The 13,427-nt window shown below is 42.4% G+C and overlaps 1 protein-coding gene across 1 annotated transcript in view; it reads right to left on the bottom strand.

Annotated features, from left to right (window-relative positions):
• The window catches only part of LOC125450514 (protein dopey-2-like), a 72,504-nt gene that overhangs the window by 9,541 nt on the left and 49,536 nt on the right, over window positions 1–13,427 (bottom strand). Inside the window, 8 exon segments of the mRNA XM_059649992.1 lie at window positions 3,270–3,419; window positions 5,616–5,725; window positions 6,511–6,593; window positions 6,705–6,765; window positions 8,063–8,143; window positions 8,802–8,837; window positions 8,839–8,991; window positions 11,893–12,004. Of these exon segments, the coding sequence (XP_059505975.1) occupies window positions 3,270–3,419; window positions 5,616–5,725; window positions 6,511–6,593; window positions 6,705–6,765; window positions 8,063–8,143; window positions 8,802–8,837; window positions 8,839–8,991; window positions 11,893–12,004 (786 nt within the window).

Here is a 13,427-nt window from a genome sequence, read left to right as displayed (position 1 = left end):
GCCTGTATAAGTTCCCATTCCACTTATCCATTAGCTCCATAATACTGCATTCATGACATAGCATGTTGATAATGAGTGTATCGTTGCACCTAAGTTTTGGCTTCACATATATTTAAACTTTTTTTAAGTAGGGTTAATTTTGTAATGCATGCATGGAGCAAGCTGCAAGTTATTCTAATGTTGCTGCTGAGTGTGTTTATTCGTAAGCATATTGTCCAAAATCTCGACAATTGAAGTGAATTTTTAGTTTGCAATTTAAAATTGCAGGAGATGGTATGGAGGGGAGGTCTTATGAGGAAAGGCTGAGGGACTTGAGGCTGTTTTCAGTAGAGAGAAGAAGGTTGAGAGGTGACTTAATTGAAACATATAAAATAATCAGAGGGTTAGATAGGGTGGATAGGGAGAGCCTTTTTCCGAGGATGGTGACGGCGAGCACGAGGGAGCATAGCTTTAAATTGAGGGGTGAAAGATGGAGGACAGATGCCAGAGGTGGTTTCTTTACTCAGAATAGTAAGGGAATGGAACGCTTTGCCTGCAATGGTAGTAGATTCGCCAACTTTAAGTACATTTAAGTCGTCATTGGACAAGTATATGGACGTACATGGAATAGTATAGGTTAGATGCGCTTCAGATCGGTATGACAGGTCAGCACAACATCGAGGGCCAAAGGGCCTGTACTGTGCTGTAATGTACTATGTTCTATGTTCTAAGAGGAAAACACAGATGAGCAAAGCAATAAGTTACAGTAGCATTACAGAGTAGCAATTTGCATAAAAGTACCCAAATTGGCGCAGAAAGGGACAAAATATACAAATTTGGCAAAACAGTAGGGATTCGGATCAAAAGGGGAGAAATTTAATGTGTCTTTAGTTATATGCTGGCAGTTTTCAGAAAAGAAAAATTAATTAACAGCATAATACAGATTCGGGGGTATGATCCCAGAGCTATTTCAAGGCACAGTTACAAAAGAGCAAGAACAGAAATTGCTGGCAAATCTGGGCAGGTCTGGCAGCATCTGTGGAGAGAAAGCAGAATTAACATTTTGGGCCCACTGTCCAGTGTCCAGTAGAAAAGTCACTGGACCCAAAACATTAATGTCTTTCTGCAGGTGCTGCCAGGCTTGCTGAGATTTTCTGGCTGTTTCTATTTTTATTTCTGATTTACAGCATCCAGAGTTCTTACAGGGTTTTTTTTGTCTAATGGTTACAAAGAGATCAGAGCTGGGAAGTAAAACCTCAAGGGCATGAGACTTTTCAAAAGGACAGAGAGGAAAGGCTGGTGAGCGAGAGTACTCTGCAGGTCTCTAACAGTAGCTATACTGCAGAGCAGAGAATAAGTCAGGGGATGTTAAAAAAGTATTAATAAAGGGTGAATTTAATCTTCATGTATTGGGGACGATTTCTGGAAACAAAATGTGTAGTTTCAACCACGAATTAGGCTATTGTGGATCTGGTAATGTCAATTAAGCAGGTTTAATAATTCATCAAGAGTTTTAAAAAACTCCTAGAAAACAGTGACCATGAAATGAATGCTAAATTATACTACAGTGAGAGCAAGAAACTTGACTGGGAAAGGAGGTTATCAAAAATAGATGGGAAATCAAGTACTAAGGATGACCCAAAATAGTTCACAGAGGGACATATTATTCACTCATTTAAGGCATTTATGTGGTAGATAGAATACGTGGGCAAGTGAGAGACTATGTACTTTGGCAGGAAGAACAGAAGAGCTCAATATTACTTAAGTAGAGAAAGACTGCAGAAAGTTGCAGCACAGAGGGATGAATGTCTTCATGTATAATTCACAAAAAACCAGCATACAAGTTTGGCAAGTTACGTGAAGGCAAATTAAGTTTCACCTTTATTTCAAAGAGAATAGAATGTAAAAACAGGAAAGTCTTGCTAACACTGTACAAGACCACATCTAGAGAATACTGTTAAAAGTTCTGGTTAGCTGATCTAAGGAAAGGTATACCTGCATAGGAGGCAGTCCAGAGAAAAGGTCACTAGGTTGGTCCCAGGTATAAGAGGTTATGTAGGTTGGGCCTGTGCTCATTGGAGTTGAGTGGAACAGGGTAGATATGAAGAGGTTATTTTGCCTTGTGTGCGGGTCTAGGACCAGACAGTATAATCTCAGAGTAAAGGGTCACTGATTTAAGACAAAATGAGGAAGAATTTCTTCGCTCGGAGGGGAGTGAATCTGTAGTTTTCTTTTAAATACCTCCACGTGGTTGAGGCTCAGTTATTAAGTTTATTCAAGGCAGAGATTGACAGTATATTAATCAGTGAGGTAATCGAGGGCTACAGGGAAAAGGCAGGAAAATGGCGCTGAGGATGACCAAATCATGTATGATCTCATTGGTGGTGCAGATTAGATGGGCTGAATGGTATACCCTTGCTCCTTTATCACATTATTATTGTCATTGTCTGGCACTTGTTGGTGCAAAGGTTAGTCTCCCCTGCTCAGCCCAAGCCTCAAAACGTTCTTAAGTTCTTGCCTGTTGTCTTCAATAGCAAAGATTTGAAATTACTCGGTTGGGTTTGATCAATGGGACATCCTGAGGCTCTGAATGTACCCATTCAACTTGTTCTGAAACTCTTCTATCCACTCATATCACACCTCCAAGCCTTAATTCCATCTCTTCAGTTTTGAAGGGTATTCTGAAGTAAGTATTTACTATCTATTAAGAATGTCTGTAATTTGAACAAACTGAGTACCAGAAGTCAGTAAATTTTAGAATCCAGTACATTCAATATCTTTAGGAAAAATAGAAAATATGGACTGCAACAAGAGTAGATGGAGGACGTTGAACTTGCTCTTCAGATTCACTAGGAATGGACAAGGGCTGCAAGATCTGGAGGCCACTGACCGCCAAATGAATAGTCACCCAAAACAGACTGCTGGCAAACCAACATTCCCTATACAAAGGTATCGGCTCAAGTGGTAGGAAGGAGGCACAAACCTCCGAGTCGTGTTTTTACCACCTACCCAGTCCAACAAGTACAACTTGTAAACATCCTGCCATTTCACTGTATTAAATTAACTCACCAAGTCAACTTGACATCAGTTTTGAAAAGTGCACCCGTGAATAGTCCAAAAGAACTGTTGGAGTGTTGATTTTGAAAACATTAACCAAAAGACTTGCTGTAAAACACTAATTTTCCATAAGCCAATAAACAGAAAAGCTCCGAGTGGAATTTACAAGCCCATTTTCAAAATCCAGTGCAAGAAACTGAAATACGACACAGTAAAATATATTATTTTCTTACTGGTTAATACAAGATGAGTCCATCTGGAAAAAGAGTGGATCCATGAAGAGATCAAAGGCTTCCTTTTTCCATGCTCTCTTGGTGTAAGCATAACCACTCAAACTACTCAGTAACTGGGCACTGGCTCGAAAACTTGGAATGTTGTACTCACTGACAGAAAACAAAAAGAGAACAGTTTCAGAACATAGCAAATAAAAAGCAAAATTAAGTAGGATCTAACTGCTACACCTAAAATCAAACATATCTTCACAGCTGAACCATAACTTATACATCCACTTCAAAAAGAAAACGTGTACATTTTGCATTCTTGTTTAAAAAAGCTTCAAAAATCAAAACTTTTCTTGTCAGCAAAGAGTTGGCAATGGCCCTAAATAATAAATTGTTTTATTTCTAAACACACTCTTTCAAAGCAAGTCAAAAGAAAAAGCAAACTTCATGCTACTTAAAAAAGCCCAAAGTCAAACTAAAGAGAAACGACAGCATTATGACAACTTAATATCTCACTGTTCCTCATGTGGAGGAAACAGAACTTTATCTAAATTTGTTCATTATGCTAGTGACTTTTTTTGTTAAAAACTTCTCTTATATGGAATACGGATGGTCCAAGCAAAACAGCCAACTTAGTCGCCGTAAGTGCTAAAACGAAGGACGAGTTTGCAGCTCCTTTCTTATCAAAAACCATATGTTCTTTAAAACATATGTAAAATCTACACAATGCAAAGCTGCTGCCATCTTTTCTAATTCAGTCTGAAGTTCAGTGACACAGGTTCAAATCTTCTACAGGTCAACGTTGAAAAGCCAAAGTAACTATGTACACATGCCCCTACTTTTGACTTAAAGTTTCCTGGTTGTCTAATCGAAAGGTCACCTCCCCACATTTTGGAAAGCAGGAAAAGTACAGGCCCCATTACAAACTCATAACCTTATTTCACCTTATGGTAATCTCTCAATACGACATCTGATCCACTATCAAGGCTGTCGTCTTCCACCTTCAGGACTCCCCCGTGATCCATCCCCTCTGCTCTGAAACTCACTGATACCTTTACCCGGAGGATGGATTTCTCAAATAACAGCTGCTGGTTTTGTGGGGCCGGACGACTTTTGTTGCATCCTGAGACACGCCTCCGTTCCAAGTATGGAGCCTAGCAGTATCAACTTGGAATATCTCCAACTGTACATATACCCAGATCTTAGACATTTGGAGAGAACATGTTGCTAAGTGAAAAACAAAATTACTGCAGCAGGGGAAATGTTGCATTTGCAGAGAACACAAGCTTCTTGCCTCGAGCCACTCAATCTACAATACATTCAGAAATAAGTTTAACATCTCATTTCAAAACAGCCCCTCTGGTAGTGCAGAACTCGTACATTTGGAGCATCAGTCCAGTTTAAAATTCTTTTGAACTGGATGCTGACCACAAGTGAGATTCTGGATTTAAACCACCAAAGCCAACTCCTCTAATCCAGATCAGAGACTCCTGGGTCTACTCCTATGAAAACCTGCTTTCTGTGCACTGAACGCCCGAGAGTAAAATGAGATAGTAGGAACTGCCGATGCTGGAGTCTGAGATGACACAGCGTGGAGCTGGAGGAACACAGCAGGCCAGGCGGCAGAGGAGCAGGAAAGCTGATGTTTCGGGCCGGGACCCTTCTTCAGAAATGGGGGAAGAGGAAGGGGGCTCCGATATAAAGAGTGAGAGCGAGAGCGAAGATGGTGACAGAAGGTGGATAGGGGAGTATATAGATGGAGAAGAGACGGACAGGTCAAGGAGTTGGCGACAAAGCTAGTAGGCGAGTGTAGGTAGGACGTGGGGTTGAGGGTTGGTCAGTGAGGTGGGAGGAGCAGATAGGTGGGAGAGATCACAGACAGGCCAAGGAGGCAGGGACAAGGGGTGATGTGGGCTTGGGATAAGGTCAGGAGTGGGGAGATTTTGAAGCTCGTAAAGTCGATATTGAGACGATTAGGTTGTAGGGTTCCCAGGTGGAATGAGGTGCTGTTCCTGCAGTTTTTGGGTGGCATCACTGTGGCACGGGAAGAGGCCCACGGAGTGAGAGGGCCAGTTGAAGTGGCTCACGACAAACGACAACACCTCTTGTTGTCATTTGTCGCGAACAGAGCGTAGGTGCTCTACAAAGCGGTCTTGATTTATACAAACATGCATAAAAGCATGAACATCCATATTACTTTGACTTCTCATAACCAAAAAAGCCAAGATCAAAGGAATTGATTTGTTTTGATTCTCTAATGAAGTATATTTTGATGGATTTGGTTTGAAACCCTGGGTCTATGAACTCCCAGTAACTTAGCAATTGATGGAAGCAATAGTAAACATTTCATCTCGTTACCTGTGGTTTCTCAAGTATGGGAATACGTAGTACAACAGCCGTGAAATGAGAGGTACTGCTTTCTCCTTTTCATCACTGCGGTAAACCATGTCGAGAAGGGGCGCAAGTACCTGAAAGTTATTGCAAAAAAAAACAAAAAGCAAAAAAAGGGCGGTTCATTTCGAGATTGCCAGAAACACAAAAAAAAGACTTTATTTGAAACTAAGTACCTCAGAGACAAAAAGAAATAAAACCAGTGCAGACAGCAATACATCAGTAGAATTTATTGCAAATTCTACACCAATAACAGATCTTAATTTTTTTTTTAAGAAGTGTGGTTTCTCCTCCTGAAATTAATGGCACACCTGCTGAACTATAATGTTTACTTTTAGCAGATCATCCAAAATATAATTCTAAACCTAGTTCATTGATTCTGGAGAGACAGTATTTTCCTCAGTCATGAGAGAACGTCATCCATAATATGCAAGAATGTGGAGGACAAACCAAATGTAAATAGTGGACGGAACATTTATCCCCAAATACTTTCTGTACACCTCTCAGCTAGCATCAATGGTGCTTACTGGGTTCTTCAGAGTCAATTACGTTGCCTATCTAATCCACTGATTGCAGGCAACATTAAAACAAGCAAAACGCACTTGGTGACAGGCAATATCTTCTTGTTGAATTGCAAATCATTGCAAGAAAGCATGAATAATGTGCTCAAACTGGTATCAGCGACACAGTAGACTTCTATAATGAGCTAACGTCGTTAAAATATAAATACAAGGTTACAGAACAGAATGAAAGATAAAGACAATATTTAAAATTTGCTGAGAAAGAATTCAGTTGTAATTGTTTAACAAAATCATAAAGAATTATCGGTGAATAAGTTACATGTTTGCACACACAGACCTACCTCAGCCAACAAGGTTAGAGCCTGCACACTGTATAAAGAGGCGACTGCTGTCGATACCACAGCAGAGGGTGGGGAGAACGAACCTCAAAGTGAAACAAAACAATATCATACTTTACTTTCTCAGGTGACACTTCGTGCATTTCGTCCAGCCATTATAAAACCTCTATTAACTGTCAACCCAGCAAAAAACAAACAGGTTATCTGGACAACAGGAAAATCCTCAGATAAAAGCAAAGTACCATGGCTGCTGGAAATCTAAAGCAAACAAAAACTGTCGGAAAAGCTCAGCAAGCCTGACGGTGTGGAGACAGAAACAGAGTTAATGTTTCATGTCCAGTTTGACCTTTCTATAGAACTCAGTACAGAGCTCTGAACAGTCATACCAGACTCGAAATGTTAACTCTGTTCCTCTCTCCACAGACCTGCTCTAGCATTCTCTGTTTAAATAGGAAAAATTCTGTCCCTATATTGGCAAACAAAATCTAAGCTATTTGTTACAAAGATATATTAGTTGCGCAAATCATTTGACATTGTATGGCATCCCAAAACACATCTTATTGCTTTGCATATAGAACATTACAGCACATTACAGGCCCTTCGGCCCTCGATGTTGTGCCGATCTGTCATACCGATCTCAAGCCCATCTAACCTACACTATTCCATGTACATCCATACGCTTGTCCAATGACGACTTAAATGTACCTAAAGTTGGCGAATCTACTACCGTTGCAGGCAAAGCGTTCCATTCCCTTACTACTCTGAGTAAAGAAACCACCTCTGACATCTGTCCTATATCTTTCACCCCTCAATTTAAAGCTACGCCCCCTCGTGCTCGCCGTCACCATCCTAGGAAAAAGGCTCTCCCTATCCACCCTATCTAACGCTCTGATTATTTTATATGTTTCAGTTAAGTCACCTCTCAATGGTATATGCACTAGCGATCTGCTGGATGTCACACCAGAGTAGACCACTCAGCCCCTATCCACTTCACTATTCTAGATTATGGTTAAATATCTACCTTAACATCACTAGTTTATTCTTTCAAGGGATGTGGGTATCACTGGCTGAGCCAGCACTTATTGCCCTGAAGAAAGTGGGGCAAGCTGCTTTCTTGAACTTGGAGATAGGAAGGCAGTTCCAGCAGCGTGGGCCAAAGGGCCTGTACTGTGCTGTACTTTTCTAAGTCCATCTATGCTTGGCCCGCTGTTTTCATCCAGCTCCACACTTTGTTGTTATGACAAAGCTGAGGGAGGCAGGTTCAACCAAAGAATTCAAAAGGGAATTCAACTTTTAACTGACAAAGAGCAAACGTTCAGGGTTACGGGGAGAAAGGCATTTAGTGCTCTTTCGGGAAAACCTTTCGTGGGCTGAACAGCTTCCATTGGGACTCTAACAAATCTACAACAGTCCAGAAGGCAGGGGTTTCTGTGAACTCGATGAAAAGGGAAGATCAGAGCAAATGCCTTGGCAATGTAAACGCACGTTGAATAATAAACAATTATCTAATCTTGGTTTGACTAAGTTTTTTGCTGCTTTACTTCTTGTTCCACACTGCTGCCACAGCTGCCATCAGGTGGACACCCATCTGAGCAGCAAATGGATTCAGGAGCTCCAGAATTTTCTGTCTAAGGGTCTTTCAAAAACAAAATATCACAATCTGAAGAATACAGGAACTCACAGGTCCAAATGAAAAGGACATTTCTCCTTCCCCGTTCCCATTTCATTGACTATTGGTGCAACTTCCCCATCATAGCCTTGTTCTCTCACTGGCTTTCCCAACGTCTAAAACATATCAACAACCATTGAGCTAAATCTATCAACACTCAGCTTTCAAGATTACAAAGGTTGGGAAATTTTAACCCCGAACGGCACTCTTCTTTTAGTTTGCCAATGAAAACAAGCAAAATATCCTGCAGAACCCGACTTTACTAATGCACTGAGGTGCATAATTACTCCCGATGGTATGAATAATTGCAATGTAATGAAGGGCTCTTCAAAAAGGTGCTAACGTTGCGTCCATAACCTGGATGCTGAACGTCCAGCCAGCCTAGCCCCATTTGACTGAAAACCATGTAAAACTTTACCTACAAAAAAAAGCCCATTCCTACTTCCAGCTGAATCTACAACGACTGATGTCTATTGAAAAATTCTAATGGTATCACAACACAGTGTTGGTTTGTTATGGCAACGCAATTAGTTGCCATTAGATTTGGATTTGCAGATGAGAATTGAATAATTAAGTCAACCTCTCCCGAGCACAGCCCCTCAAAATAAGGAAATTAGTCACTAACTCTTGTTGATTTAAAATAAACAGAAGATGAGGCTTTTTGTAGCATCAAGTGAACTCATGGGCTTTCTCTGAGATTCTTCTCTTCGAACTACACCCCAGAGAAGAGATGTTGAGTTGACGATTAAAGGCAATTCTTCAAGGATGGCATTCTTAGCATTCTTCATATTTGTGGGATCACCTGTGGTGGGAGACTGGGATAAAACACAGCCCATGTGAAAAGACCTTATCGAATTGTAGAAGAGAGAAAGCTGAAGTTTACAAGAACTGAAAAATCAAAATTAACAGAAGTACTGAAAATGCACAGCAGGATGAAAACTTTTTCCCAAGATCAATCTTGAACCAACTTCAGTCAAGACCACAGGTGCAGACTCCTTCAAATGTTACTGGCACCCAAAGTTTGGCAGTGAGAAATCTGGGCAGACCATCTTCTCTCAGGCTAAACTGATCACTTGTGCCTGTTAGTGGTAATGGGAACTGCCGATGCTGGAGAATCCAAGATAATAAACTGTGAGGCTGGATGAACACAGCAGGCCCAGCAGCATCCCAGGAGCACAAAAGCTGACGTTTTGGGCCTAGACCCTTCATCAGAGAGGGGGATGGGGTGAGGGTTCTGGAATGAATAGGGAGAGACGGGGAGGCGGACCGAAGATGGAGGGAAAAGAAGATAGGTGGAGAGGAGAGTATAGGTAGGGAGGGGATAGGTTAGTCCAGGGAAGACGGTCAGGTCAAGGAGGTGGGATGAGGTTAGTAGGTAGGAGATGGAGGTGCGGCTTGGGGTGGGAGGAAGGGATGGGTGAGAGGAAGAACAGGTTAGGGAAGCAGAGACAGGTTGGACTGGTTTTGGGATGCAGTGGGTGGAGGGAAGAGCTGGGCTGGTTTTGGGATACGGTGGGGGAAGGGGAGATTCTGAAGCTGGTGAAGTCCACATTGATACCATTGGGCTGCAGGGTTCCCAAGCGGAATATGACTTGCTGTTCCTGCAACCTTCGGGTGGCATCATTGTGGCACTGCAGGAGGCCCATGATGGACGTGTCATCGAAAGAATGGGAGGGGGAGTGGAAATGGTTTGTGACTGGGAAGTGCAGTTGTTTATTGCGAACCGAGCGGAGGTGTTCTGCAAAGCGGTCCCCAAGCCTCCGCTTGGTTTCCCCAATGTAGAGGTAGCCACACCGGGTACAATGGATACAGTATACCACATTGGCAAATGTGCAGGTGAACCTCTGCTTAATATGGAAAGTCATCTTGGGGCCTGGGATAGGGGTGAGGGAGGAGGTGCATCCCAAAACCAGTCCAACCTGCCTCTGCCTCCCTAACCTGTTCTTCCTCTCACCCATCCCTTCCTCCCACCCCAAGCCGCACCTCCATCTCCTACCTACTAACCTCATCCCACCTCCTTGACCTGTCCGTCTTCCATGGACTGACCTATCCCCTCCCTACCTATACTCTCCTCTCCACCTATCTTCTTTTCTCTCCGCCTCCCCCTCTCTCCCTATTTATTCCAGAGCACTTGAGCCTGTTAGGTTTGTTTTTAGGTTTCCAACAGATCAGATTGTTTTCTTCCCTGTTCTTCAAACATGGGGAATAAAACTCACAAGGAATGTAGCTCTTGCCATTTCATGTACACAATATTAGCATTATGCACTGTCAAGTCAGAGAGAGTGAGACCAAGATGTAGATTAAAGTTCAATAAACTCATTCACCAACACCAATCCAAGCAACACCCTTTCTAATAGGGACTACTCCCGGACTGTCTTCAGTGGCAAAATGTAGTGTGGTGTAAACAAAGTCCTACTTTGAGCAAACTTGAGACTGCACAGGTCCGATTCACCTGGGTGCCTTAAAACCAAACAAACAGTGTCCTGCATTCTTCAGGGCTTTTCTTTTAAGAAAAGCAAGCAAAATAAGTGTGCAGACTAAATTTTAATCTCCAGTTGACCAGAGTACTACATGGAACCATGGAAAAATATAACAGAAATAGATCGTGTGTTTTCCCTTTTCCTCCTCCCCAGCCTCTGAAATGTTTTCCCTGTGTCTTTTGGATCAACTGTATGGCATTAATTGTTTGAGGGGATAGATTATATAGAGGGAAATGCACAATATTTCACTTCATTTGGGGAGTGGTTACTACACTTGCCCTCCATATAATGTATCCTCTCATACAATTAATGCCCTACGGCTGTCATCAACTATATTTAATTCAATGCAGGCGGATGTTTCATGGTAGCACATATACAGAGGTACTTGCTGTGTGACTGAGCGAGGGGATATACATCTCTAACGTGTCACCCCAACAAAACTGCTTGGGGAGGAGGTCCTGTAGTGTTGTGTGTCATTGGGTTAGAAATTCAGAGAGATGCAGGTGAAATGTTCTGTGGCCATCAGTTCAAACTACACCATGATTGGGAGGTGAAATTTGAATTGAATAAAAATTTGATGACGGTGTCACCAAAATCCAACTGATTCATTAAATGAACCCTAGAGAGGACAATCTGCCAATTTTACCTGGTCTGACCTCCAAGAGTGGTTGACCCTCTACTCCTCTCTGGGTAATCAGCAATTGGCAATGAATGCTGGTCTGGCCATCAACACCTACATCTGCAAAAAGTGTATTTTAAAGAAAGTTGGGTCCATCATTATCCTTCACTAATTCGTGTTCTGGAACAGGAATGAGGGCATTGCTGGCTAGGCAGCATTTATTGCTCATCCCTAATTGCCCGGAGGGCAATTCAGAGTCAACCACATTGCTGTGGGTCTGGAGTCACATTATAGGCCAGACCAGGTAAGAGTGGCAGTTTCCTTCCCTAAAAAGGGCATTAGTGAGCCAGAAGGGTTTTTCTGATAAAGAACAGAGATTCTTGGTCATAATTAGGCTCTTAATTCCAGGTATTTATGGAATTCAAATTCCACCATCTGCCACGGTGGGATTTAAACTCACACCCCCAGAACATTATCTGGGTCTCTGGATTAGCAGTACAGCAATAATACCACGAGGCCATCGCCTCCCCTTGACCGCATTCCAACAACCAGCTGGAACATGACTGTGGGCTCAGGCATTCCCTGAATATTATGCACTTAGACTAATTCTGAAGTACCTTCTTTGCCTGTGCGGAGCTATCCAGAAGGCAATAGTGAGAAATGGTAGTGAGACCTTCCAAAAGGGTGAGTGGATAATCTGGAGGGATATTCTCCTTTTTGGATGTTGTGCTAAAGAAGTAAAACATAAAAAAAGTAGGAAAGTTAAATGCATTTTACATCAGCACATCAAATCAGAGGAAACAATATATCATAAGGCTCAAGGCCAGTAACTACAGAACTAATTGCACAATGACAACTTTCTTCCACAAATCCTAATTTTATCAACTTTCTCTGATATGAGCTCCAAGAGCCAGAAATGAATCAATTAAGAACTCAGACAAAAACTTTTCTTCTCCTATAATTTTTTTCCTTTTTACAGATGGCAAAGGAGAGGTTGGATCAGTTAGCATTATGTTCTCTCGGGTTCAGAAGAATGAGACGGAAAGGGAGAATCTCTTAAAAACTGTTGAATTGTAACAGGACTAGACAGGGTAGACTCAGAAGCAAAATCAGAAATTTCTGGAAAAACTCAGCAGGTCTGAAAGCATCCATGGAGAGAATGCAAACTTAACACTTCAGGTCAGATCAGACCTGAACTGGAGAAAGATCACCAGACCAAAAACGTTAACCGTTTTCTCTCTCCATAGATGCTGCCAGACCTGCTGAGATTTTCCAGCAATTTCTGATTTCCAGCATCTGCAGTTTCATAGAAAGTGTGAAAACAGGCCCTCAGCCCAACAGGTCCACACCAAACCTCAAAGCAGCCCACCCAGACCCATCTCTGCATAACCCACCTAAATCGGCACATGTGAACAGTACGGCAATTTAGCCTGGCCAGTCCACCTAACCTGCACATCTTTGGACTGTGGGAGGAAAGCGGAGTATGTGGAGGAAACCCACGCAGACACGGGGAGAATGTGCAAACTCCACACAGACAGTCACCCGAGGGTGGAATCGAACCCAGGGCCCTGGTGCTGTGAGGCTGCCATGCTAGCTGCAGTTCTTGGGGTTTTTTTTTAAAATGGGAGAGGCAGGAAGGGTGTTCACATTGTCCCCTGGTTCTGGACTCACCTGCCAGTCTAAAGGATACCAGCTAAACCATTTAGAACTGGAGAGGAGGAGTAATGTCTTCACCACGAGTAGTCAGCCTGTGGAATTCACTTCCACAAAAAGCAGATGAGACCAAAACACTGTATAATTTCAAGGTGGTGTTGGATATAGCACTTGGGCCTAAAGTGATCAAAGTCTCTGGATAGCCAGGGCAGAAATGACTATTACGAGGGGACATAATTATAAGGTGATTGGAGGAAGGTATAGGGGAGATGTCAGTGATAGGTTCTTTTCACAGAGTGGTGGGTGCGGGGAATGCTCTGCCAGCAGTGGTAGTCAGACACATTAGGAACATTAAAGCGACTCTTGGATAGGCAGATGGATGATAGTAAAAATGTAGTGTAAGCAGGGTAGTTTGATCTTAGCAGGATAGTCGGTCAGCACAACGTCGTGGGCCGAAGGGCCTGTACCGTTTTAAGTTGTATGATATGGGGAAAAGCAC

This window comes from Stegostoma tigrinum, chromosome 12, assembly GCF_030684315.1.
Source record: "Stegostoma tigrinum isolate sSteTig4 chromosome 12, sSteTig4.hap1, whole genome shotgun sequence".
NCBI lineage: Eukaryota > Metazoa > Chordata > Chondrichthyes > Orectolobiformes > Stegostomatidae > Stegostoma > Stegostoma tigrinum.
Note: the sequence above shows the minus strand (reverse complement) of the source record. Positions and strands in the feature narration are given on the sequence as shown.